This window comes from Protobothrops mucrosquamatus, unplaced genomic scaffold (genome assembly GCF_001527695.2).
Source record: "Protobothrops mucrosquamatus isolate PMUCROS unplaced genomic scaffold, P.Mucros_1.0 scaffold5378, whole genome shotgun sequence".
Lineage (NCBI taxonomy): Eukaryota > Metazoa > Chordata > Lepidosauria > Squamata > Viperidae > Protobothrops > Protobothrops mucrosquamatus.
Window position 1 is genome coordinate 2,844 of NW_015391240.1, and position 27,506 is coordinate 30,349.

The window sequence follows — 27,506 nt, forward strand, 5'->3', positions numbered from 1 at the left end:
ATGGCTCCGTGGCCTGAACTGGAGGACACAGACGCCAATAAATATATTGAAGAACCTTCCCCAAAATCCAAGAAGATCATGTCTGAAAAAGAGACGAAAGACACCAAAGGTAACACTGAAGTCCATTCTTCTGATCTATCCTCTCCTTTCTCCTGTATCTCCAATACAACCAGTTTTTTTAATACGTCTGCATCTCACATGGGTGGACCGATGATAATGTTGGCTTGCTTGTTTGGTCCATCAGATGGGGCCATTTCCCCGGGGAATCAGCTGGAACTTTTGCCTGCGTATTCCACCATTGCTTTGACCACTGAATCCGAAGAAGAAGAAGATCCGTGGAGCCTGCCGGAGCTTCAGGATACTGGAATCCAGTGGTCAGGTAAGGCTCTATCATCAGAGAACGGATGGCATTTGCGTTTGCGTTCCTCCAGGTTCTGCCGTCTTCCCTCTAATTTCTTCTCGTTGGGTGTTCTACATCTGGGAAAAAATAGAAAAGGCCATTTGGGTGTGTTTCTGTTTTGTTCTTGACGGCGTTGTTTTTTTTTCATTCATAACCCCAACATTCTACCTTCTCTGTTTTGTTTCTTTGCTTGGAAAACAAATGGCTGACTGGAAGGACAAAATGGGGCACGACACACCACAACAAATGATAACAAACCAGTATTAAGTGATAACCTCTTCCTCCACATTTGATATTCTCTTAACTGAGACTCAGTTAGTGCACAGCACCAAAAATTCTGCAAATATTATCAGACATACATATTTACATATCGACATAGCTCTATCTGTCCATCTATTTATCTATCTATTGTCTATCTATCTATCTCTCTATCATCTGTCTCCGTCCATCATGCATCCATCCATCCATCCATCCATCCATCCATCCATCCATCCATCCATCCATCCATCCATCCATCCATCCATCCATCTATCTATCTATCTATCTATCTATCTATCTATCTATCTATCTATATCTATTTGCCTGAACCTTGATATGTTTTATTAATTAATGTTACTGTACTTAAGTATGTTCAAAGGTCATGCATCAAAAGAGATGTGTAGATGTCCAGAAGGAAAAAGCAACCATTTGAATTTTTGATTTAATTTACAGTATATAATAAACTCTCTATGGGGCCTAACATTGGTTATGGACCTGATTTTGGGTATATTATCTCTCTCTCTCTCTGCGTAGATAGATAGATAGATAGATAGATAGATAGATAGATAGATAGATAGATAGATAGATAGATAGATAGATAGATAGATAGATAGATAGATAGATAGATAGATAGAGACAGACAGACAGACAGACAGACAGACAGATAGATAGATACAGATAGATAAATAGATAGATAAATAGATAGATAGATAGATAGATAGATAGATAGATAGATAGATAGAGAGAGAGAGAGAGACAGACAGACAGACAGACAGACAGACAGACAGACAGACAGACAGACAGAAGACAGAGACAGATAGATAGATAAATAGATAAATAGATAGATACTAAGATAGATACTAAGATAAATAGATAGAAACTGATAAATAGACAGAAAGACAGACAGACAGATAGATGGATAGATAAACAGATACTAAGAAATACTTAGAGAGAAACTAAAATAGAGAGATACTATAGTAAGACATAGATTGATAGATGATAGATAGATAGATAGATAGATAGATAGATAGATAGACAGAAAGAGAGAAAGAAAGAGAGAGAGAGATACTAAGAGATTGATAGAAAGATCAAAAGATAGAAAGATACTATATAGATAAAGAGAAAGAGAGAAGGGTTGGGTTATGATGTTTATTTTCCTTTATGCCATGATTTCCCAACTTCTAGCGGGAGTAGCTTTAAAATTTTCAAAACGATTGAGAATTCTAAAATACGGATTGATGTCATCTTTCCTAAAAGTGCTGGCGGATGTTTCAGCTAAGTCTTTCTTGATGAAGACCCCTGGTCTATGGTGGCTTCCCTGAGATTTTGCCAGGGAGACCCCCTGGGTTCAAGGTCTTGGGGGGTGGGATCTTCAAAGCCTCCAGACCTTCTGCCCTCCCTCCAGATCTCTTATGGCCCCCTCCTGATAGCCTTTGGATGTATTTGGTTGGAACCAGGAAGAGAGATTCTAAAGTTCTGTTATCCAATGGCAGGCCATTCCCGTGACAATAAACCCTTCCCTTTTTAAATTTTTTAATTTTTTGCTATATGAAACAGGACGAGAGCTATCGATAAAATAATCTAAACACAACTTGGTATTTCCTCTTTCAAAGTAAAGGGCCCTTTTAAAATACAGCTGTCTTTTAAAGCTTTGTAAAAAAAGAAGAAAAAAACACCTCCTTTTAACTAAAGTTAAATTTTAATAACGAGAACATTCCTTTTGGTTTATTATCCACAGGGCTCAGGATACCAGCCTTGACTCTCTGAACTGATATTTAAGATTCTTGAGGTTGAAGACTTAATATTTGCTGCTAATCGCACATGAACTCTGTCGCTTTGTCTTTCCAGAGCTGGATGGGAAACACAAAGCCCTCTATATTTTGCGAGGCATCGTGAAATTTATTCTCCTGCTGGGCTTGCTTTACTTTTTCGTGTGCTCCTTGGACGTGCTCAGCTCGGCCTTCCAATTAGTCGGAGGTAAGACAAGAATTTCACGTCTGTGTCGCTAACACAACTCTCCCAGTGTGCTTGATTGAAGGGTACAGAAAGCCTGTGGTCTCTACAGCTGCAGAATAAAGCTTTTGAAGCACTGCGTCTCCAAAAGCATCGCCCTTCAAGACAGAGCAATATGCAAAATAAAGCTTTATCTAGGGCGAGCATCTAGGACAGGGCTTTTCAACCTTTTCACCCATTGTACCACTTTTAGGATATGGCAACATCCGAGGACCACCAGTCGCCCAGCAAGGTGTCAAAAACTTGATAACCAAAAAAAAAAAAAAGGAAAAAAAGTGATAAAGTACAGGTAGTCCTCGACTTACAACAGTTCGCTTAGTGACTGTTCAAAGTTAAAATGGCACTGAAAAAAGTGCCCCCCAAGCCACAGCCGAGCAAGAGACCTGCCTGCCCACCCAGCCGCGCTCTTCCTCCTGTCCGAGGTTTTCATTGTTGTGAGCATTTCTGTTGAGGATTGGCAGCGGAGGTGGGGTGGGGGGGTGTTTGATTTTTATTCCCCCCATCTGCTGGGTGGTTGCAGCAGGTTTTGGTCACTTCACATGACCCTGGGACACTGGGACCATCATAAATATGAACCAGTTGCCAAGCATCTGGATGTAAATCACAAGACCCTGGAGAGGCTGCAACATTCCAGCTGATCGGCGCTTCTTCTGGGCTCAGCAGAAGCACCAGGATCAGCGCTGAGCTCCAGCTGATTGGTGCTTCTTCTGGGCTCAGCAGAAGCACCAGGATCAGCGCCGAGCTCCAGCTGGAGCCTGGCGCTGATCCTGGCGCTTCCACTGAGCCCTGACAGCCCCGAAGAAGCGCTGATCCTGGCGCTTCCGCTGAGCCCTGACAGCCCTGCAGCTCCAGCCATCTCTCGCTCAGGCTTGTGCGGTGCTGCCACCGGTTCAACTCATTCCCTTCTCCTGCTACCACTTTTCTAGGATGGTCGCGTACCACCTGCCAGGTGCCAATGTACCACAGGTGGTACCCGTACCACTGGTTGAAAAGCCCTGATCTAGAACAGTTCAAAAAGAATCAAAAAACAAATCTGGTCAAAAAAAACAATCCCTATTACATAACCGGGATTAGTGGTACTACGGATAGCTATCTTAGATAGCTGGATTCTCTGTGGATAGACGTGCTGGAGTTGCAAAAGTGGCTGTTTTCTTCCGTTCGTAGTGGAAGTGGTTTTCAATTTATGACCAACCTTTTAGTGACACCCCTCCCCACCCCCGTGGCCATGTGATTGTATTTTGGTCACTCAACAATCCCACAATCGTGACTTCCATTTACAACCTTTTCCCCCCAAAAAACCAGTATTTACTTCCAATTTCTGGCAAAAACTAAAAGATATGAAGAGCGGTTGCAGGAAATGGGTGTGTCTAGTTTAATGAAAAGAAGGACCAGGGGTGACAGGATAGTTGTGTTCCAATATCTGAGGGGCTGCCCCAAAGAAGAGGGAGTCAAGCTATTCTCCAAAGCGCCTGAAGGCAGGAGAAGAAGCAATGGATGGAAACTAACCAAAGAGAGAAGCAACCTGGAACCAAGGAGAAATTTCCAGACAGTGAGGACAATTAACCAGTGGAACCACCTGCCTCCAGAAGTGGGTGCTCCAACACTGGAAGTTTTTAAGAAGAGATTGAACAACCAGTTGTCTGAAATGGTATAGGGTTTCCTGCCTGAGCAGAGGGTTGGACTAGATGACCTCCAAGGTCCCTTCCAATTTTGTTACTCTGTTCGGTTATTCTGTTACGTGTTCACCTAATGACTGTGGATTTGTTTAAGAACCGCGGCAATTTCTTTAATGACTGCCACAAAATTAGGGAGGTGACATGACGATCCGCTTAGCCAGCCATAATTCCAGGGTCAATTATGGTTGTTAAGCTGAGGATCAATAGTAGTTTTAACCGGTCAGATGTGTCTGACTCTTGAAGACTTTATAGGCAAGTCCTCTCCGTGCTACCCTTTCAATCACAGTTTCTTCCTTCAGTTGCTGGATGTTCATCGTTGAATCGGCTTTGAATTCTATCAAGCCAGCATGTTCTTTGCTTGTTCCACCGAGCATTCCTGGCATCATGGACTTCTCCAATGAATTTGCACACAAGACATGGGCAAAGTACATCAGATGTAGCCCTGTGTTGTTGGCTTCTAGTGAAGCTTCTGGTTTTATATGATTCAGTGTCTCTCTGTTGATTGCTCTGACTGCCCAGGGTATATGCAATAATTTACAGTCCAAAGGTGTCAATTCTTGTTTGAACAGCCTTTCTTAGTGTCCAATTCACACACCCAGACCTCATTATAGGCAAGACTATTGCTCTCACTAGCTGAGGATTACCTGTAGTGATTAATCTTTCCCCCAAGGCAGTGTGTCAACAAACTTTAAGATGGGTGGACTTCAGTTCTCAGAAATCCCCAACCAGCCTTGGACTCCATCCATCTTGACATTGCCGAGGTTGGTAAACACTGTTCTAAGAAGCTTCAGTCACACCCCATTTAGTGTGGCAACGATTTTGTGGGTTAGACTGGGCACAGAGAAAAGGCAGGGGCCGAAGTCATCCAGGGAAGCTCCATAGCTGAAGGGGGTCTTGAACCCGGGACTCCGCAGTCCTGAACAAACTCTATGCTGATTGCTTGGCCTTGATCTTGGGTTCATATGGAAAACCTGCTTTGATTAGAGGAGATTTCTAACTGGCTTGTGTCCAAGGAACGCATTTATCTAAAACAGATCAGTTCCCCAGCAGAACATCTTTATAAATTCATCCAACCACTGATGAAATTTTAACGGGTAGATCCTCATGACTGTCTACGGAGGTTCTCCACCATCCAGGTCATGGCTGTCCCAAAGGTGCTTTTTCAAGAAGCCACTGGACTCCCTTGTTTTTCTCTGAAGATGTTTCGCTTCTCATCCCAGAAGCTTCTTCAGGTCTGAAATGTTCTTCAAAGAAAAACAAGAAACTCCAGTGGCCTCTTGAAAAAGCATCATTGGGATCCTCGTGACTGTTATTTAGGCTGGAAGACTTGAAAAGATGCATCTAAGTCCTTAAATGTCTACGGAGTCATCCAGGGTTGTTGCAAAGGGGTCTTTTATTTGAAAGGCAACTGGACTTTCTGATTTTTCTTTTAAGACATCTCCAAGAAGCTTCTTCCCTTCCATTCCATTCCCCACCAGTTACTTAGAACTGAAGAAGCTTCTCGGACGAGAAGTGAAACCTCTTAAAGAAAACTCAGAAAGCCCAGGTGCCTTTCAAATAAAAGCATCTTTAGGGGGAAGAGACCACAAAGAAAGCAAAACACACATTGTAGGGCAGGGGTCTTCAAACTTGGCCCTTTGACGACTTGTGGACTTCAACTCCCAAAATTCCTCAGCCAGGCACGCTGGGTGAGGAATTCTGGGAGATGAAGTCCACAAGTCATCAAAGGGTCATAGTTCCCTCACGTTGGCTGAGGCATTTTGGGAGCTGAAGTCCACAAGTCATAAAAGGGCCAAGTTTGAAGACCCCTGTTGTAGGGGATGTTTTGCGCCGTGGCATCCTCGCTCGCTCTTGTTACTAAACCTCACCCAGAGGGACAAGACCAAGGAAACCAGAACAACGCCCATTTCAATAAGGCATGTTTAATGTTTGACTAGATCAAACACGGAAACCTAAAAGAGGAATTTCCCAGATTTATTTATAACAAGTCAATTAAGGTGTAGTCGCTTTGAATACTCTGAGATTTTTTTCCCCCAGGTTTTTTGCGGACCGAGATGCCATTTCGGAGATTAGCTGTCAATTGACTCATTACTAGAATGAGTCAATTGACTCAACCTAGAACTAAGGAGAAACTTCCTGACAGTTAGAACAATTAACCAGTGGAACAACCTGCCTCCAGAACAACCTGCCTCTTCTTAAAGACACTGGAGGTCTTTAAGAAGAGACTGGACAGCCATTTGTCCGAAATGGTATAGGGTTTCCTGCCTGAGCAGGGGGTTGGACTAGAAGACCTCCAAGGTCCCTTCCAACTTTATTATTATTATTATTATTATTATTATTATTATTATTATTATTATTATTATTATTATTATTATTATTATTATTATTATTATTATTACTACTATTTCTTCCATCCGACATTTCATACCGAGACCCTTGAAAGACTCTGTAGGCAGAGTATTAATACCTCAAAGGAGTTCTCGGAGTGAGGCTGGCTAAACTCAGTTACCTGAGCTTGCTTAGTTGAACACAGAAAGCCTCTTTGAGGCACCCTGGGCATAAGAGCTGTCAATCACAGGGGGATATTGTGGGTGTGGTGCGGAGGAGACCTTGTTTGTTTCCGTCAACCTGCATTGTTGTAACCACTTGCAGGTACTCTGACAATCTGGGACTTAATCTCTTACCCAAACTAATCTCTTAATCTTGTGTCTAAAGTGTTTGGTAACACACATTGTGATGAAGAATTTCTTATGCGTGAGATCCAATAGATAAAACACCGTTCACAGACAGCTAAAATAGGTCGATCGGTGTATACACCCATATGCAGAAAGCTGTGGGAACCACTGTAATCTTCATCAGTTATGAAAACAAGCTCCCTTCCCTGCAAGACTCGCATGCTATGGAGACATGTATTGTAGTTACATACAATTTAATGGACACTTTTTGCCTCTTTGAAAGACTGGCGAAATAATGTTGTTGGAATGTTTTTCTATGCAACAACTACAGTAGTATTCAGCCAGTAGATGGCAGTGTTTACAAGTTTGGCTCTATGGTATATACTCGATGCTCTTTTGTTCTAAGCAGAGTTTGCTGTTTCCTGTTACGGTTAAATAGTTGAGCAGTAAAGCACATGGTGACAGTACTCTTTGTTTGCTCTGTGTGTGCTTTATATGCAACAACTACAGTAGTATCCAGCCAGTAGATGGCAGTGTTTACAAGTTTGGATCTATGGTATATACTCAATGCTCTTTTGTTCTAAGCAGAGTTTCCTGTTTCCTGTTATGGTTAAATAGTTGAGTAGTAAAGCACATGGTGATTGTGCTGTTTGTTTGCTCTATATGGTGCTTTATATCAGGGGTCCCCAGCCCCCAGTCCATCAACTGGTACTGGGCTGCAGCATACCAGCAACCGGTCCACACAAACCAGCAAAGCCCCATCCGTCGGATGCAGGCAATACACAAAACCACACTCCCTCTGGTCCGCGGAAAAATATCTCTCCACGGAACTGGTTCATACCTCGTGAGGTGCATCAGATCATCTCCAGAGATAGTTCTTATTGTTATGGAGGTTCTAGTGTTATGAAAGTTATTTAAAGCTGTAATACAGATAGTCCTCCATTTATGACCATAACGGAGCCCAAAAATTTGTTGCTAAGCGAAACATTTCTTGAGTGAATTTTGCCCCGTTTTATGACCTTTCTTGCCGCAGTTGTTAAATTAATCACTCCAGTTGTTAAGTTAGTAACAGGCTTGTTAAGTGACTCTGGTTTCCCCACCGACTTTGCGTATAAGAAGGTCACAAAAGGGGATCACATGACCCTGGGGCACTGCAACCGTCATAAATATGAACCGGTCACTAAGCATCCAAGTTTTGATCACGTGGCCGCGGGGATGCTGCAATGGTGGTGTCTAAAATGGTCATAAGTCATTTTTTTCCCCCCAGAGTGTTGCAACTTTGAACGGTGACCAAATGAACTGTTGTGAGTTGAAAACTACCTGAAATTTGTTATTTTTACAGGCAAAGCCGCAGGGGACATTTTCAAGGATGGTTCCGTCTTATCCAATCCCGTGGCAGGGCTTGTCATTGGCGTCCTGGTGACCGTGATGGTGCAGAGTTCCAGCACATCTTCTTCCATCATCGTCAGCATGGTGTCTTCTTCACGTGAGTCAACCATGTAACAAGTTTTGGATGTTATAACTCATTTTGAGAGTTTGGATAGCGGCAAAACAGGGAAATTAAAGGCAGCAGTCAACTCAGAAATAGCCTGTCGTGCAAGTAATGGGTATTTTAAACAGGAGGGGCAATTCTGCTGGTATCATTTTTCCCTACCAGTGTCTCTGGAGATTCTCCGTCATCCAGGTCAAGGTTGTCCCAAAAGTGCTTTTTTTCAGGAGGCAACTGGACTTTCTTGTTTTTAATTTGAAGATGTTTCACTTCTCATCCCAGAAGCTTCTTCAGCTCTAACCAAATGGTGGGGGAAATGGAAGGATTTATACTCCTTGCAGAGAGCTGGTCATTTGCCTTCTTTTAGAGAGTCGTTGAGGCCACTTGGGGGTTTGTCTGTGTCCTCAGAGTCACCTGAGTAGTGCAAATGGGTGTGGGGGATTCTTGGAACTGCTGAAAGGGCTGTGTTCCACACCCATTTGCACCACTCAGGTGACTCTGAGGACACAGACAAACCTCCAAGTGGCCTCAACGACTCTCTAAAAGAAGGCAAATGACCAGCTGTCTGCAAGGAGTATAAATCCTTCCATTCCCCACCATCCAGTCAGAGCCGAAGAAGCTTCTGGGACGAGAGGCGAAACGTCTTCAAAGAAAAACAAGAAAGTCCAGTTGCCTCCCGAAAAAAAGCACCTTTGGGTTTCCCTACCAGTGTTACCCAGATGAACAAAAGCACACATGATAGCATTTTATGACATCCTTCTTTAAATGAGAAGATACTATAAAGATTATTCTTTTGCAGTCCTCAACAGAAATGGACTCAATCTTCAGCGAGAGGCGGGCTCAATTTGTAATTGCACAATTCTTGTTTCAGTCGTTTCCTCAAGGGAAAAAAAAATATTAACAAGAGGAAAAAAGGGAAGTGTGCTGGTCTAAAACAGAGCATCCACTTAATAATCACTTGATAATTAAATTAAATTAAATTAAATTAAATTAAATTAAATTAAATTAAATTAAATTAAATTAAATTAAATTAAATTAAATTAAATTAAATTAAATTAAATTAAATTAAATTATTGTATTGTATTGTATTGTATTGTATTGTATTGTATTGTATTGTATTGTATTGAAAATGTTTTCCTGGTGGTTCATCTTGCATGTTTCTTTCTACATGTAAATCAAACACTAGATAAACATCTTTTCTCCAAACTTACTTGGGGTTGATCTGGGGGAAACATGATAACAGTCTTCCAATATTTTCAAGGGGCAATATTCAGTTGCCCCTTGAAAAAGCACCAGGACATGGAAACTAATCAAGGAGAGAAGCAATCTAGAATTAAGGAGAAACTTCCTGACAGTGAGAACAAATAATCAGTGGAACGGCTTGCCTTCAGAAGTTGTGGGTGCTCCATCACTGGAGGTTTTTTTAGGAAGAGATTGGACAACTATTTGTCCAGAATGTTATAGTGTCTCCTGCTTGAACAGAGGGTTGGACTAGAGGACCTCCAAGGTCCCTTCTAACTATTTTATTCTGTATTTTGTTTTCTGGTGAGATTGGGCTCGTGGTTTGCTTCCAGTTGTATTTATCCAAGGAATTGTTTAATGATGAAGGTGGCTTTGGAGAAGGATAGCACTCTAGGAACCCCCGCTGAAAGGAGGCATGTGTGAAAACAATGATCCTTGCTAAATGTGTAACGGCCAGACACAATTTATGAGAAATTGTATTGAGAAATACCTTGACTCCTTATTCCTCAGGTGTGAACCCATTTGTCTCGTTCATCCCACTGTCACCTGTACTTATTGTTATTGCCTATTTATTTTTGCAGTATTGAATGTTAAGCATGCTATCCCGATCATAATGGGAGCCAACATTGGGACTTCGGTGACAAACACCATTGTGGCACTCATGCAGGCTGGCGACAGGAATGAATTTAGAAGGTATCAGATTCTTATCTTAAGGCACGCTGGTAGCAATCAGGATAATAATGTCACTGCCGTGGAAGAATGCCCAAGAAGCCTATAAAACTAGCAAAATCTAAATGTTAATGCAATTCGTCATCATCTCAACTTCCAACAGCTTGTTTAGTGACCAACAACACTGAAAAACGTGAGTTAGAACCGTTTTCCACAGTGATGACCATTGCAGCATCTGCAGGTCGCCTGATCAAAATCCAGAGGCTTGGCAACTGACTCGTATTTATGACGGTTGCACTGTCCGGGAGTCATTTTGTGATAGGCAAAATCAATGGGAAAGCTAAATTCACTTAACAACCAGGTTACTAACTTAACAACTGCAGTGATTCACTTAAGAACTGTGGCGAGGAAGGTCGTAAAATGAGGCAAAACTCATTTAACCACTATCTGTGCATCAATGCAATAAAACTCCTTCATAAAAAGCCTATTATATCATCATCGCCACCGTGTTGCTGTTGTTGTTAGCTGCGAAGTCGTATCTGACCCATCGCGACCTCATGGGCAACGTTCCTCCAGGCCTTCCTGTCCTCTACCATCTTCTGGAGTCCATTGAAGCTCACGCCTACTACTTCAGTGACTCCATCCAGCCCCCTCATTCTCTGTCGTCCCCTTCTTCTCTTGCCCTCAATCTTTCCCAGCATTAGGCTCTTCTCCAGTGAGTCCTTCCTTCTCATTAGGTGGCCAAATTATTTGAGTTTCAACTTCAGGATCTGGCCTTCTAAAGAGCAGTCAGGGTTGATCTCCTCTAGGACTGACCGGTTTGATCGCCTTGCAGTCCAGGGGACTCGCAGGAGTCTTCTCCAGCACCATAGTTCAAAGGCCTCCATTCTTTGGCGCTGAGCCTTTTTTATGGTCCAACTTTCACAGCCGTACATTGCAACTGGGAACCACCGTAGCTATACTATAATGCAGGAGAAAGGGAAAAACAGCCCCTGGTCTTCCTTTTAGACTGGCAAAAAGCCAGCAGAAAAATATCTGTCTTATACTTCAACGGTAAATATTTCCTTGAGTTTTTCCTGTTCTCTGCTTTCCCCAGCCTGGTTATCTCTGTACTTTACTTATAAGTTACCACAAGCCCTGACAGTTATGCAACTGAAAGGAAAGGATATTGGAAAGGATGAAGGTTTTGATTTGCTTTGCATCTATCCAAGCAACGTATAATTTTTTCTTAGTTTATTCATCAGTGTTAGAACCTTGCATAAACTCGTAAGCCCGCTGATCCAAGCGATTTGTTTCCTTATGGCAATCTATGTCTTCCTCCCCCGCCCCTTTGGTAGACATCAGTGAAATAGGCCTTGAGTTGCAATTTTTGGCACGTAACCTCTTCCAATATTTTCAAAATTCATTCCCGTATGCCAAGGACTGCGTCTTCTCTTATACTCCTCGAGACGAGTCTGGTTGACCTTCTTCAGAGCTTTAAGCAAAGGGTCAACGGGAGGAACGATCTAAAAATCATTTCCTCAAAAGCCCTTCTGTAAACTAGGATCCGAACTGCCCTAAGTGTGTTTGGAGCAGGTGGCCTGTGGATTTAACAAATTATTTAGCAATCTTTCCTGGAATCGTACCATAGCTGAGTAGAGCTGGATTTATTTTATATAGCTCTTCAGCTCGATAGTAGTTCTGCTAAGACTGGCACCTTCATAAACTCAGAGTCCACCTGAATTTGGGAAGCTTTTTATGAAATAATCACCATTCGTTCAATTTGAGCAGAGGGGCATGGTGGCCTAGAGGCGAAGACGCTCGCCTCCCACTCGCAAGGTTGAGAGTTCAATCCTAGGCAGCTATCGGGGCACAAATAGGAAATATCTGCTGCTAACTCCACGTAGGCATCAGGAAGGGCATCCAGCCAGTAAATGCTCAGGTCCATTCAACCGTTCCCAACTCCACCCAGAATAAAAGGATTAAAGGATCGTAAAAAAAGGGGAGGGAGTCAATTTGACGAGACCAACAAACCTTATCAATTATCATTGTGTTATCCCATTGCACGTTCCACTCTTATTCCAGAAAATCCGTGAAGCAAGGAATATAGAAAGGCAGAACCTGGAACCTCTGTTCTCCATCGTAGATTTGCAGAAAAAAGAATATATTATTTTGTTGACCCTCTTTTGATGTCTTTGGTTGTCCTTTTGCTGGATTTCTCCTGATCGCTCTTGATTTGTTTGTTTGTTTTCCTCCAGGGCCTTCGCTGGCGCCACTGTCCACGATTTCTTTAACTGGCTTTCCGTGTTTGTCCTGTTGCCCCTTGAAATTGTCTCTCAGTATCTCTACCGCCTGACCAGTCTTATTGTGGACTCGTTTCAGCTGGAGAGTGGGGAAAACGCCCCGGAATTACTAAAAGTCATCACAGATCCCTTCACAAAACTCATCATCCAGGTAAATGTCTTCCCTTATTGATTTAATGTTTACTAGGAACAGGTTAATCAGACCTGTATTGGCCCTTCACGAATGCCATGCTAGGAATGAAAAAATATATATCACTCCGTAACATCTGTGGAGATTCTTCATTATCCAGGGTCAAGGTTGTCCCAAAGGTGCTTTTTTCAAGATGCAACTGGACTTCCTTGTTTTTCTTTGAAGACGTTTTGCTTCTCATCCCAGAAGCTTCTTCAGCTCTGACTGGATGGTGGGGAAAGGAAGGATTTATACTCCTTGTAGACAGCTGGTCGTTTGCCTTCTTTTAGAGAGTCGTTGAGGCCACTTGCAGGTTTATCTGTGTCCTCAATGGTGCTTTTTCAAGGGGCAACTGGACTTTCTTGTCTTTTCTTTGAAGATGTTTTGCTTCTCATTCCAGAAGCTTCTTCATAAATGGAAGGATTTATACTCCTTGAAGACAGCTGGTCATTTGCCTTCTTTTAGAGAGTTGTTGAGGCCACCTGGAGGTTTATCTGGGCCCTCGGGGTCCCCTGGGTGGTGCAAATGAGCATGGAGCCTTCTTGGTACTGCTGAAAGGGTTATAAGAAGGCTCCACACCCATTTGCAGCACTCAAGTCACCTTGAGGACACAGACAAACCTCCAAGTGGCCTCAAGGACTCTCTAAAAGAATGCAAATGACCAGCTGTCTGCAAGGAGTATAAATCCTTCCATTTCCCCACCAATTAAGTCAGAGCTGAAGAAGCTTCTGGGATGAGAAGCGAAACGTCTTCAAATAAAAGACAAGAAAGTTCAGTTGCCCCTTGAAAAAGCACCATTGAGGACACAGATAAACCTGCAAGTGGTCTCAACGACCCTCTAAAAGGATACAAATGACCAGCTGTCTGCAAGGAGTATAAATCCTTCCATTTCCCCACCAATTCAGTCAGAGCTGAAGAAGCTTCTTGGATGAGAAGCGAAACGTCTTCAAAGAAAAACAAGAAAGTCCAGTTGCCCCCTGAAAAAGCATCTTTGGGACAAGCACTCCATAAATTTTATGAGTTTTATTACTGAGAAACAGGCCGCAAAGAATATGCAAACAACTGTCTTTCCAAGTTCAGGATCCCAGCTACATCTTTACCCATCTAGGTCTTTTTAGATTACTAACACCTCATGTTAGACTCCTTGAATCTTCATAGCCTCAGCGGACATCTTGTTCGACCTTTCAGAAAATTAAAACCTTCTACTCTAGACAACTAGTATCATTGCCTCGCCGTTATTTCACACTTACAATATTCTTTTTTTGAAAAAGTCTTCCCGGTGCGATTCTTTTTTTCCTATTTTTCCTTCTTTTTGTTTCCTCCTTTGAAAGATTGGAAGGATTATACGCAATTCTAATACTGCTCCTGTTGATTTAATCGAATGCTATTATCCTTATTCTGCGCTGGCAATCCTCTTTTTTTTTTTTTTTTTTGGACCAGGATACATTTCATTCTGTTCTGGGCACCCAGAGAGCCCCAAATTAATACTTGGGGGGGAAAAGCAACAACAGAAGAGCAGCTTCTTCTATGGAAATAATAATAATAATAATAAAGTTGGAAGGGACCTTGGAGGTCATCTAGTCCAACCCCCTGCTCAGGCAGGAACGTGTCACAATGCATGTTCTGTAACACTGGATTCAAGTCGATCCTAATCTTCAAAGCTTGTCCTGAAGATCAGAATAAGCAAACAAAACAAAACAAAACAAAACAAATGTTTCTTGGCCACAATTATAGATGCCTAAAAGGGTAGTTAGCGAGATCCATTTTCTAACCAGTGCTATTTCATTTTGCTGTTCTGTTAGCTTTTCAAATATGATGAGTCACATTGAGCTGGCCTTTCGGAAGACGCAAGGCGAGAAAAAGTCCATCTGATTAAGGGTGCACCCTTCCACTGACACAATAAATTTGATATCCATTTCGCTTCCTTTGATTAATAGCTCGATAAGTCGGTGATAAGTGCAATCGCCACAGGAGACGAATCAGCGAAAAATAAAAGCCTGGTGAAAGTGTGGTGCAAAACTAAAACCAACGTGGTGAGTGTTGAGCTAAGGAATCGTTTTGTGCAGATAAGATGCTGGCTTATTGTTTAATTAGTCGCTTTTATGTTTCCCTCTGATAACCAATTGCTAAATGAAGCGGGATGATAATGTACGATAATGTGCTACGTATTCAGTCTTCTAGAAACCCCAAACGGGGATTGTTTTTACTGTTCTGGAAAGCGTATATATTAATAATGTAATATATCATACCGAACTTGGGTCTCCTAGAATCTGAATATGTACATAAACGTACCCAATTTGATTCACGCGGGATATTATAAAAATTCAAACAGTGGAAAAGCTAATTCAGGTAATCCTTGACGTGCAACCGCTTGTTTAGGGACGGTTCAAAGTTATAACAGCCCTGGGAAAAAAAGTGATTTACGACCGTTTGTCACACTGACGCAGCATTTCTACGATCCTGTGATCAAAATGTGGTTGCTTGGCAACTGGCCCGCATTTATGACGGTTGCATTTTGTCCAGGGATCACGTGATCACTTTTTGTAAATTTCCCAGCTGGCTTTTGACAAGCAAAGTCAAAGGGGGAAGCCAGGTTCATTTAACAACTGCAGTGCTTCACTTAACAACCGTGGCAAAAAAACCAAAAAAAGTTGTAAAATGAGGCCCATCCTGCCTCGCTTAACCAGGAAAATTTGGGGTTCAGCTGCAGTCGTAAGTCAAGGACTCCTTGTATGGTAACTATCTTCACCTATAGCAGGGGTAGGCAACCTTGGCTCTTTTATGACTGGTGGACTTCAACTCCCAGAATTCCTGAGCCAGCCATGCTGAGGGGAAAGGGAGAGGGTTCCAAGCTGAGCCATGCTGGCTCAGGAATTCTGGGAGTTGAAGTCCACAAGTCATAAAAGAGCCAAGGTTGCCTACCCCTGCTCTAAACTAATAAAGTCTACATTAATTAACATTAATTATGCTTTCATATGTTCCTCTAACTGAGGGGTCTTCAAACTTGGCTCTTTTATGACTGGTGGACTTCAACTCCCAGAATTCCTGAGCCAGCCATGCTGAGGGGAAAGGGAGAGGTTTCCAAGCTGAGCCATGCTGGCTCAGGAATTCTGGGAGTTGAAATCCATGAGTCATGAAGGGGCCAAAGTTTCCCTAATGCTGGCTCAGGAATTCTGGGAGTTGAAGTCCACAAGTCATAAAAGAGCCAAGGTTGCCTACCCCTGGCCTATAGTGTTTAACTATATGAGGATCTGGGAGAGAAACTCATGGTGTAATCATCATTCAGACTGATTCGTATTCATGAATTGGGTGTTTATTAGTACTAAGTGAGAGTTAGTTTGGGAGAGTGGTTAAAGACAGTGGATTAGAAATCGGGAGAACGTGAGTTCTAGTTCTCCTTCTTAGGCATGGAACCATCTGAGAGACCATGAGCCAGCCCAGCATTTCAAACCAATACAGGGGAATCTTTGTGGCTCAGGGTGGACATGAGGGGCCCTTGGTGGTTTCCTTTCAGACGTTTCATGACCCAACTAGGTAACATCATCAGTGCTAGAAGAGAGTAGGGTATGTGGAGAGGAGGAGGAGGAGGAAGAAAGGACTGTGGAGTCCTTGGTGCTCTCTGAGCTTGGTGTTTTCCTTGCAGATGTTTCATGACCCAAACTAGGTAACATCATCAATGCTAGAAAGGAGGGGGATTTGCAGAAAGAAGGAGGAGGAGGAGGAGGAGGAAGAAGAAGAGGGGAGGAAGATGACAATTGTGGGATCCTTGGTAGCCTCTGAGTTTGCTTGTTATCTTGCAGACGTTTCATTACTCAAACTAGGGAACATCATCAGTGCTAGAAGGGAATGGGATTTGCAGAGAGGAGGAGGAGAAGGAGGACAACTGTGGGGTCCTTGGTGCTCTCTGAGCTGGGTGGTTTTCTTGCAGACGTTTCATGACCCAAACTAGGTAACATCATCCCTGCTAGAAGGGAATGCGCTACTCCATATTAGCACTGATGATGTTACCTAGTTTGGGTCATGAAACGTCTGCAGGAAAGCCACCAAGCATGGAGAGCGCCAAGGACTTCACAATTTCAAACCACTTCTGGAAATCTTGCCAAGAAAGCTGCAGGGATTTATCTACAGGCTTCCCAGGAGTGGGTGCCCCATCACTGGAGGTTTTTAGGAAAAGGTTGAACTGTATTTTTGTTTGGGATGGTACAAGGTTTCCTGCCTTGGGCTGGGCGTTTGCATTAGAAGACCTTCGCAACCTTGTGATTCTCTTATTCTGTGAATTAATATTTCACCGTGATGGGTGAGGTTGGCAGGCAGAAAGAGGGCCAGCATGAAAGGATCCATAGTTCCATAATTTTCACACCTAAGATGAATTAGCGACTGTGGCTGTCATGTTTTTGAATAACAATAATAATATAATAATTATAATAATTATAATAATAAAATAATAATAGCGCCTAAATTAGCATAATGTGAATGGACTGGTTTTCATTGAGCTATCTTATGTCAATGCCTAGGTGGAACTGAATAGCACCATCCCAGCCTCCGAAAACTGCACATCTCCAGATCTTTGCTGGATCAATGGAAACATGACTTGGACGGTCAAGAATGTGTCGCAAACAGAAAATCTGGCAAAATGTAAGGAAAGGGGGTTGCCTTACTGTTCTCTGAAGGTATAAGATCCGTTTTCAAAGCAGGAGAGGACCAGATATTATGAAAGGAAAATGTCAGGTTTGGTGCTGGATGTGCTGCTGCTGGAATAGAGAAGATGTTGGTGGCCATCGTGTTAGAAGGACAACTGAATCACTATTGGCTTTGGATGGGGGCAAAAGGAATAGAGTAGAGTAGAGTAGAGTAGAGTAGAGTAGAGTAGAGTAGAGTAGAATAGAATAGAATAGAATAGAATAGAATAGAATAGAATAGAATAGAGCAGAGAAGAGAAGAGAAGAGAAGAGAAGAGTAGAATAGAGTAGAATAGAGTAGAATAGAGTAGAGTGAATAGAATAGAATAGAGTAGAGTAGAGTAGAGTAGAGTAGAGTAGAGTAGAGTAGAGAGTAGAGAGTAGAGAGTAGAGAGTAGAGTAGTGTAGAAGAAATGAAGAATAGAGTAGAGTAGAATAGAATAGAATAGAATAGAATAGAATAGAATAGAATAGAATAGAATAGTTGGAAGGGACCTTGGAGGTCTTCTAGTCCAACCCCTGCTCAGGCAGGAAACCCTATACAATTTTGGACAAATGGTTGTCCAATCTTTGCTTAAAAACTTCCAGTGTTGGAGCATTCACAACTTCTGGAGGCAAGGAGTTCCACTGATTAATTGTTCTAACTGCAGTTGTTAAGTCAGTAACAAGTGGTTGTTATACAAAATCTGGTTTCCCCCTTGATTTTATTTGGTTGCAAAAGGGGATCACGTGACGCCGGGACACTGCAACCGTCATAAATATGAACCAAGCATCCAAATTTTGGTCAGGTGACCATAGGGATGTGGCAACAGTCATAAGGGTGCTGTTTTAACTTTGAACAGTCACCAAACGAACAGTTGTAAGTCAAGGGCCACCTGTACTTTGTGGAAGTGCAAATTGTTAGCATCTGAATTAATACTTAAGTTACGTGTGAGTTTGGGAAAGGAGGAAGGAATGGTCCAAATCACGAGTACCAGCAAAATAAGTCCAAAAAGTGAAGAGGGGTGGCCACATCTGAAGCATTGCCTGTAAAAACACTAGTGGAGTTGTGATTGTACAACCGCCATCTTGACTTTCAACCCTGACCATCAATTTTCCCGCCACAATGGGACATTTAACGTCGTTTGACTTTTGTTGACTTGACTCTTCTCCTTTTGTAGGCGAGCACATTTTTGTAGGATCCCAGCTGCAGGACCTGGCCGTTGGTCTAATCCTGCTTGCTCTCTCTTTGCTCGTTCTCTGCACTTGCTTGGTGTTGATCGTCAAGCTTCTGAACTCGGTCCTCAAAGGACAAGTCGCCAACGTGATCAAGAAAACACTCAATACAGGTAAGTGTTTCTCACTGTTTGTTTGCTTGGGTTTTTTCTTTTTCTTTTGGGTATCTAACTTTTATTAAAGTTTTAAACAAGGAGATAAAAATGAAATACAAGGGAATGTAAGGTAAGAAAGAAAAAAAAAGCAAAAGAAAAAAGCCAGGAGGAGGGCGGGGGGGGGGGAGAGAAGCAAAAAGTGCAAGACATGAAAACGAAAGTTGAACAAAAAATCGTAAAAACAAAAAGTGCAAAAATATTTTTTTGAAAAGACATTGAAAAGTGGCTTTTTCGTAGCAGTTATAAGGTCAAAAGTATTTCAGATTAGAATAGAACAGAACAGAACAGAACAGAACAGAACAGAATAGAATAGAATAGAGAATAGAATATAGAATAGAAAATAGAAGAGAATAGAATAGAGAATAGAATATAGAATATAGAATAGAAAATAGAATAGAATAGAATAGAATAGAATAGAATAGAATAGAATAGAATAGAATAGAAAATAGAATAGAAAAAGAAGAGAGAAGAGAAGAGAAGAGAAAAGAGAAGAGAAAAGAGAAGAGACGAGAAGAGAGAATAGAATAAAATAGAAAATAGAAGAGAAGAGAAGAGAAGAGAGAATAGAATAGAATAGAAAAAGAAGAATAGAATAGAATAGAATAGAAAATAGAATAAAAAAGAAGAGAGAATAGAATAGAATAGAAAATAGAAGAGAAGAGAGAATAGAGGAGAAGAGAAAATAGAATAGAATAGAATAGAATAGAATAGAATAGAATAGAATAGAATAGAATAGAATAGAATAGAATAGAATATTCTCCAAAGGGCCAGAAGGCAGGACAAGAAGCAACAGAGGGAAACTAACCAAGGAGAGAAGCAACCTAGAACTAAGGAGAAATTTCCTGACAGTGAGGACGATTAACCAGTGGAACTACTTGCCTCCAGAAGTTGTAGGTGCTCCGACACTGGAGGGTTTTAAGAAGAGGTTGTCTGAAATGGTAGAGGGCTTCCTGCGTGAGCAGGGGGTTGGACTAGAAGGCCTCCAAGGTCCCTTCCAGCTCTGTTATTCTGTTACAATATTTAAGACAAAGGATTAGGTAGAACAGAACGTGCGGCATAAACCTGGCATCTCTTATGTTTCCGTTTTCCAGATTTTCCGTTTCCATTTTCTTGGGTAACCGGTTATTTGGCTATGCTCGTAGGAGCTGGTATGACCTTCATCGTCCAAAGCAGTTCAGTCTTCACCTCTGCTATTACTCCACTTGTTGGTAAGAGAGTTTTATGTATGTACGTGACACAACAGGCCTTTTTGTTATTATATTTTGTTTGTGTGTGCATTTAAACAAAGTAGAATCCGCCGATGTTTCATTTGCTGGATTAATCTGCAGCAGGGTAGCTGCTGCATTATATACCACAGTAGAGACAGTCCTCGTCTTACAACAGCTCATTTAGTGACCGTTCAAAGTTACAACGCCCTGAAAAAAGGGACTTACAACCAATTTTCACACTTACGACCGTCACAGCCTCCCCATGATCACGTGATTTACATGCAGACGCTTGAGCACTGACTCAAATTTATGATCATTCTGCTGACAGTTGGCAGAATCAGCCTGCAGTGCTGCATTCCAACCACTGCGCCACCACAGCTACTATCTACCGCCAATTTGCTTTGACCGTTAGTAGCTCAGATTTTTGTAGAGAGCTTAAGCTTGCCGTTAACCTTTATATCAGTTTGAACTGCCTGGGATTTCCGGATTTCCCCACAGCTTGAAAGCAAGGATCCTACTGTGATTCAGAATTGTGGACTCTGGGAAAGCCACTCGCTCAAAACAAATTGATGCAGATGAAACATTTTGAAGTCTATAGCGTTGTATATCATTACAATGAAATGACGCAATTCCTCCTCTTTTCTTCCCATCAGGAATTGGGGTTATAAGTATAGAACGGGCCTACCCCCTAACCTTGGGATCAAATATCGGGACAACGACAACAGCCATCCTAGCTGCAATGGCCAGCCCTGGAAACCGGCTGAAATATTCCTTACAGGTGAGCATTTTTTGGTATTTGAAAACCTCTTTTGTTGACAGAACACACGATTCAACTAAAATGACTCCCATCTCTCTTGGGTTTTTAACGTTGTTTTCACCACAACCTTTTCCTTTTAGGTCCAAAAAGGGGCATCCTTAGTTTGTTACTGTTACTTCAAACCAAGGATTTAAACTGGTTCAGAAAAGAAGCAGAAACTCTGGATGGCTACTTTTAGCTACCTAGCCCAAAATGCAGTTTGTAGTAACTGGGATTAAGTGGATCTGGGGTTAGGATCAGAAGAGAGAGAAAAGCACAACATTGCAACTTTATTGCAGTGGCTTGCAGTGTTTTGTAATACCTACCCTTAGTTATAGTTGTTATTAAGAGTTGGCGTCATCTGTTTATTGAAGAGAAGGACGAGGGGTGACATGATAGCAGTGCTCAAATATCTCAGGGGTTGCCATAAAGAAGAGGGAGTCAAGCTATTCTCCAAAGCACCTGAAGGCAGGACAAGAAGCAACGGAGGGAAACTCTTCAAGGAGAGAAACAACCTGGAACTAAGGAGAAATTTCCTGACAGTTAGAACAATTAATCAGTGGAACAACCTGCCTCCAGAAGTTGTGGGTGCTCCAACACTAAAAGTTTTTAAGAAGAGATTTTGACTGAAATCTCCCTTTATAAAGCTACTATCTGTTGGTTTCTTGCCCTCCCCATAGACCAGTGGTGGTGAACCTATGGCACGGGTGCCAGGGGCGGCACTCAGAGTCCTCTCTGTGGGCATGCGTGCCGTTGCCCCAGTCCTAGGCCTTCAGCTGGGTTTTATAAAACCTTTTCACTTTAGGCCTCCGCCGCCGTGTGCAAAAAAAAAAGGTTCAATCAATCAATCAATTTCAACTTCTCGCGGGGAAAAAAAAAGAATCTTGCAAAGTTGGAATTGATTGATTGAACTTTTTAGTCCCACCCAGTCTGCTGTTACCACCGCAGCCACGCCCAGCCAATAGGCCACACCCACCCAATGGGCCACACTCATCCGGCACCCGATGATGCATAAGTGGGTTTTGGGTTGCAGTTTGGGCACTCGGTCTCTAAAAGTTTCACCATCACTGCCGTAGACACTATGGAGAATATATCCACCTTCTGTTTCCTGTGAAGTCCTTCAGAGTTGGAAAGATAGCTATCATCTCTCCCGTTAGCCTTCTCTTCTTTGACAGATGATCCTTTTCCAGTTTTAGTTCAGATGGAAGCCAACCTCGACCATTTTGTTCTGAATTCGGATTCGATTTCAAAGCAAAGAAGCACTCACGTCTCTAATGCAGAGGACAAAAATGTACCTATCCGATTCATGAAGTTAAACTCACAAAAACGATCACGGTCAGATCAAGAACACTGTAGAGACGAGATCTAAACTCTTTCCCTGTGTTTAAATGCTCTTGTTGCCAATCATCCAGCTAGCGAATTCAACATTGAGGAAACTTTGAAGTGCCCTAAAAGATAAATTTTATTGAATACACATCAGGGTACTGAAGAAGCAAAACCAACCCTGTCTTTCCCACGTGAAAATCTGGTTAGTTAACAATAGCTTTCCATAACCGCCCACCCACCAAGTGTTCACGTTGCCCAATGATGCCTCTTTAGTTTATTATGGGAAAGGTCCACTTCTCCGTCAGACATCTGCTTTTCTGACCTTGGCTCTCGTGGTCCATGGACAACATCTTAAAAAACTCTCGTTTCTTTTCCAGGTTTCCCTTTCCCCCTGTTTCTATGGCAAGCTGAGTAGCGACAGAAGTTAGTAAGCATCTTAGAAATTCAACCTTGACACTTGCCATCTTTTTCAAAGCGGTCATATTAACTGGATATTTTAGGGGGAAAGGGGGGCCTTAAAACATGCTGGTTCTTGATACTTATGTAGCCTAAGTATACCCCATGTGAAGCCATCAACCATCAGGTTTTACCGGTTTTTAACAGCCACGTGAGCTGTCTAAGGATTTTCTCTGGCATGGCTCCTATTCCTTTGAACCGGGAGTTGTGTAGCAGGGAACCGGGTTGTTTATACAACCTGGGAGGTCTCAATAAGCCAGGTAATAGGAGAGGTTTTAGTGTCAGAAAAGAAAACAAGGGATAATTGTAGGGTATGTACGTGTGGTGCATTGTCTCGGTGTTCCTCTGACGTCTCCTTTGAACTGTGTTTGTTTCCAGATTGCTTTGTGCCATTTCTTTTTCAATATCTCCGGGATTATCCTCTGGTACCCGATACCTTTTATGCGCATCCCCATCCGCTTGTCAAAAGCCTTGGGGAACATCACCGCCAAGTACCGATGGTTCGCCATTTTCTACCTCCTCTCCTGCTTCTTCTTGATCCCTTTGGCCGTGTTTGGCCTCTCGGTGGCTGGTTGGCCCTACCTGGTGGCTGTGGCCGTCCCCATCTTTGCGGCCTTGATCTTCGTGCTCACCGTCCACCTTCTGCAGAAGAAGAAGCCACACCTGCTCCCCGAGAAGCTTCGGAATTGGGACTTCCTTCCTCGGTGGATGCACTCCTTGCGGCCCTGGGATGACGTCATCACCGCCGCAAGCGTCGCCTGTGGCAGATATTGCTGCTGCTGTTGCAAACGTTGTCGGAACAAGGCGGGTGAGCCAAGCGAAGAAGCCAAGCAAACGAAAGCGATGGAAGTTCACGAGAATCCTGTATCGCTGGCCGATGAAGAGAACTGCCTTTCCAAGGCCTCAAAAGCAGAGCAAGCGGTCCCGAGCACCACTGCCTTGTAGCAGAAAGGGAGATGTTGAGAGTGGAGGTCCAAGGACAGAATGCTGGGGATCTGCGTAGAGGGAAAACAGGGAACGTGTCCCAGTGACTTGAACTCCGTGAGAAGACTGAACTAGTGATGGGTAACGGTGGTTGTCAGGACCCCTTAAGTCATGTCTAAATCACAAGATGCCCATTCAAAATATCAGTAAGGTCAAGGCCTTACCTCACATCTACTCAAGCCAGGGAACAAGTGAAGTCCTGTACTTTTTCTCCAAGATAAGGAAGGCCTGTGGGCAGGTACGCCACTTGTGTTTTAGAGATGTGTGGGCAAACACTGCCCACCACTGCTAAAACTCTCTCATTTGTAGTCCTGTAGAAGCCCAACGTACTCCAAGTTCTTCATCGTCATCAGACCCACAAGTAGGACATCTAGCCATGTGTCATGTCATATCTCAGTTGGATCAGGATTTCAGCAAGAGCTTTAAAGCCGCGTTTCCTTCGAGCGTTCAGGCATATGCCATTGTTAAAACGAAAATGTAATATAGTGTGTTCCACACCGATCTCTTCAACCATACGAATCTTCTAAAACCTTTCAGACGGGCTGGTTGAGGTGTGTGTTCAAGAAATTATCTATCTATCTATATTTTAGTACTGTAGGTTCTGTGGTTTGTGCAATTTATGAAATTTCTAGAGCACTTGTCTTTTACGGGCCTAAATTATTCGAAGGCTGAATTTAGAGAACAATTGTTGGAGAATTTAGCTGCTATATCTCTGTATGATATGCAGGAACGCCGTTTCTGGTTTACAGACACAGGATAGAGAGAAAGAAGAGGGTACACGGGAGGGGGGGCATTCACAGGTTTTCTCCTCCTGGCTAGATTAAATTATGGGGGGAAAAATGTGTTTTAAGGAAGTGAATTGCCCTAAAAATATTACCTCATGTTCCAGACGCATTAACTCATGGAATGTCCCAAAACCGGGTGAGATAAACCCTTATTGCTCTTGCATACAACCTTTTTTACCTCTGTTGTCGGGTGCGAGGGTGTCTGATTGTGTGTGCACTGCTCTGTAAATGGGTCTAGGACAGCTCGCCACAGCCAGCTGCCATGGCACAACTCATCGTGGGACAAGAGTTACAGTAATATGGAAGAAATGGTGGAAGAGAATCCTTAAAGTAAGGATGCCAAAGGACGGACAAAATTTGAATGGCAAAAAATGTAAATTATTTTAAATAATTAAATTGAATTGAATCCCAAGGCAAGTTGGCCACGGCCACTTGGCCACGGCGAGTTGTCCTATTCCACTGTAAACAATAGTTTGTTGACAAGCAGCGGTATACAAACCAGCCTTCAAGATCAATGAAGAGAAACTCTTTTAACTAGGGGTTCTTTAGATCTTAGGAACAAATTTACGTAGACGACGTTGCAGTTCATAACTTTTGCTGGCATGTGGGGGGAAAAAAACTCATTTCAAGCCACTGAGAAGTCAACCAGGATGGAACCTGGTTACCAAGATTATTGTAAGCCCCTGCTGTGGAGAAAAAAAATTAGCCTTTTGCTTCAAGGTAAAATATTAGGTCAGCAAGATCAAACAGAGAATTAATTCATATCTTGAGATGTGCTGTGCTCTATTACAGTTTAATGCCCCTTGCGTTCTGCTTGGTAACCTAAATCCAATTATTATCGTCCTGTTTATTACCTCGTGGGCTGATATTCTGGCAGCTGATATGACAATCCATCCATTTTCCTCATGATGCCCTTTATTGCAAAACTTTATTCTACATTTCTTGGAATGTACTATTATAAAGAATTTTATCTAGATATAGATATAGAATTAAACGTGAATCACTCTTATCAGAATCCCTGAGACTTAAAAGGGCTCAGCGACGAAGAATGGATTGTGCTGTTTTTTTAAAAAAAAAAATAAATTGCAAAGAGATTATCTCGGATAGGAATTCAGGCTGGAAGTCCATATAATGACCTTAGTATATGCTGGCTAAAAATATCAAAAAGAGTAGAAGGCAAATTCAGCTTTTTTAAAAAAAACAACAAAAAACAAAAAACGGATAGTTTACAGTGGAGAAATTGTCTGGGTCTTCCATTTATTGCTCCTGATTATCAGTGAAATTTAGAAGTGCTTATATATGCATTTCTTGGAAAGCAAATGAAGAGATCAAGCACTCCAATCTCATGCAGGTTTACTCAAAAGTAAATTACCTGTGCTTCACCCAAAAGGCCTTTTAATGGAAAAGTAATTTTGATGTATTTGTACTAGAAAGAGGCCACTTTTTTTTTTTTTTACAAATACTTGGATCTGCAGGGCTCCAAGTGCTTTTAAGAAAGTTACAGATTTAATCAACTTAGCAAAGATAGAAAACATGTGTAGCCTGGGTGGAAGATGGTGGTGATGGTTGATTCTCCAAGTTTGCTGTTTAGCTTCCCAACGTTTTGTCACCAGCTGGGTGACATCCTTCTGCTTCAGTTCTTCTCCACTTTTATTGATCTCATGTGGTCAATGGGTCCTGTGACCGACTCTCCATGACTTGTTACATGCCATGTGACCGGCTGGTGATGTTCATGTGAAGGTCACCAGGTGAGATCAATAAAAGAGAAGGAGGAGAAGGAGGAGGAGGAGGAGGAGAAGAAGAAGAAGAAGAAGAAGAAGAAGAAGAAGAAGAAGAAGAAGAAGAAGAAGAAGAAGAAGAAGAAGAAGAAGAAGAAGAAGAAGAAGAAGAAGAAGAGGAGGAGGAGGAGGAGGAGGAGGAGGAGGAGGAAGAGGAAGAGGAAGAGGAAGAGGAAGAGGAAGAGGAAGAGGAAGAGGAAGAAAAGGAAGCTTTTTCTGACACATTCAGAAGCTAAACAACCAGCCTAAAATGAAACCATCACCAACATTTGATCAGCTTTATGCAGAAATTGATTAATTACGATGCAATAGCATAGAAATGAAGTTTCTATGCAATTAATAATAATTGGCACCTGGCAGAAACAGCAGGACACAGCCAAAATAAAGCACTTAATAAACCAGGGGTCCAGAGGGGAGGGAAAGTCAGGAAAATCAAAATGGTGGCTGCAGCTATGCAATTAACCCGCCCGTTTTTGAGGGGACCTTTACCCAGTCTTTCTTCTCACGTTGTTTATGATAATGTTCTTATGTTGTTTGTTTGGGGGGGGCAGAAAATGTCTTCACATTCAATCATTAATATTAGCAGAAGGGTTTGCTCAGATTTGTGAAGCAGAATGCTACACCAATTCCGTAGACTTTCTGTCTTCTCAAAAACTTGGAGAAGAAGAACAGACGAATGCCTTTGTATTCCACCCCTGCTTTCTGCTTGGTCGACTCCGATGCTGTAACTCAATCTACCTCTTGTTCCCTTCGGTGGAATCGTGGTTTAGAGGGAAAGTGGGAACTCTTTCCAAGCAAAAGAAAGTTGGATTTCCAAGGGCCAACATGGCGAGTGGTTAAGGATTAGAGCAGCTGAAGTCAACTGACGGGGTTGAAGAACTAGCGGACACGTTCACAAAAGTTGAGAAGTAGAACATGTTTTCGGGCTGATTTAATATTATTTTATGTAGAACCAGGGGGATGCATAAGAAGGGGAGTAAATTGGACAAGACTGGGATTAGGAAAGAGAAAAGAATATACAACACACTTAATGTTTATACATACAGATATTATATTACTCTCTGCTTTATGAACCCAATATTTAAGCTCCCCCCGAGCTACTTTATTCGAGGGATGAATCAAACTGCATTTGGTACAATGTCCCCTTAATTCACCCATTTCATGCTGGATGGATAATGGTTGTGTTTTTCAGTCCCTAGGTAGAGAAATATGCGTAGTAAGGATTGGACATAAACGTAACCAAGAATGTGT

The 27,506-nt window shown here is 42.3% G+C and overlaps 1 protein-coding gene across 1 annotated transcript; it reads left to right on the forward strand.

Annotated features, from left to right (window-relative positions):
- On the forward strand, positions 1-24,513 carry SLC34A2 (solute carrier family 34 member 2). Its single transcript, XM_015829074.2, has 12 exons — positions 1-109; positions 245-379; positions 2,507-2,635; positions 8,365-8,508; positions 10,335-10,446; positions 12,660-12,855; positions 14,811-14,906; positions 17,388-17,508; positions 18,713-18,880; positions 20,014-20,130; positions 20,784-20,908; positions 23,087-24,513. Exons 1-12 carry the CDS (start codon positions 1-3, stop codon positions 23,651-23,653), a joined length of 2,019 nt encoding a protein of 672 aa, XP_015684560.2. The 3' UTR covers positions 23,654-24,513.
- Positions 24,514-27,506: the final 2,993 nt, after the last annotated feature.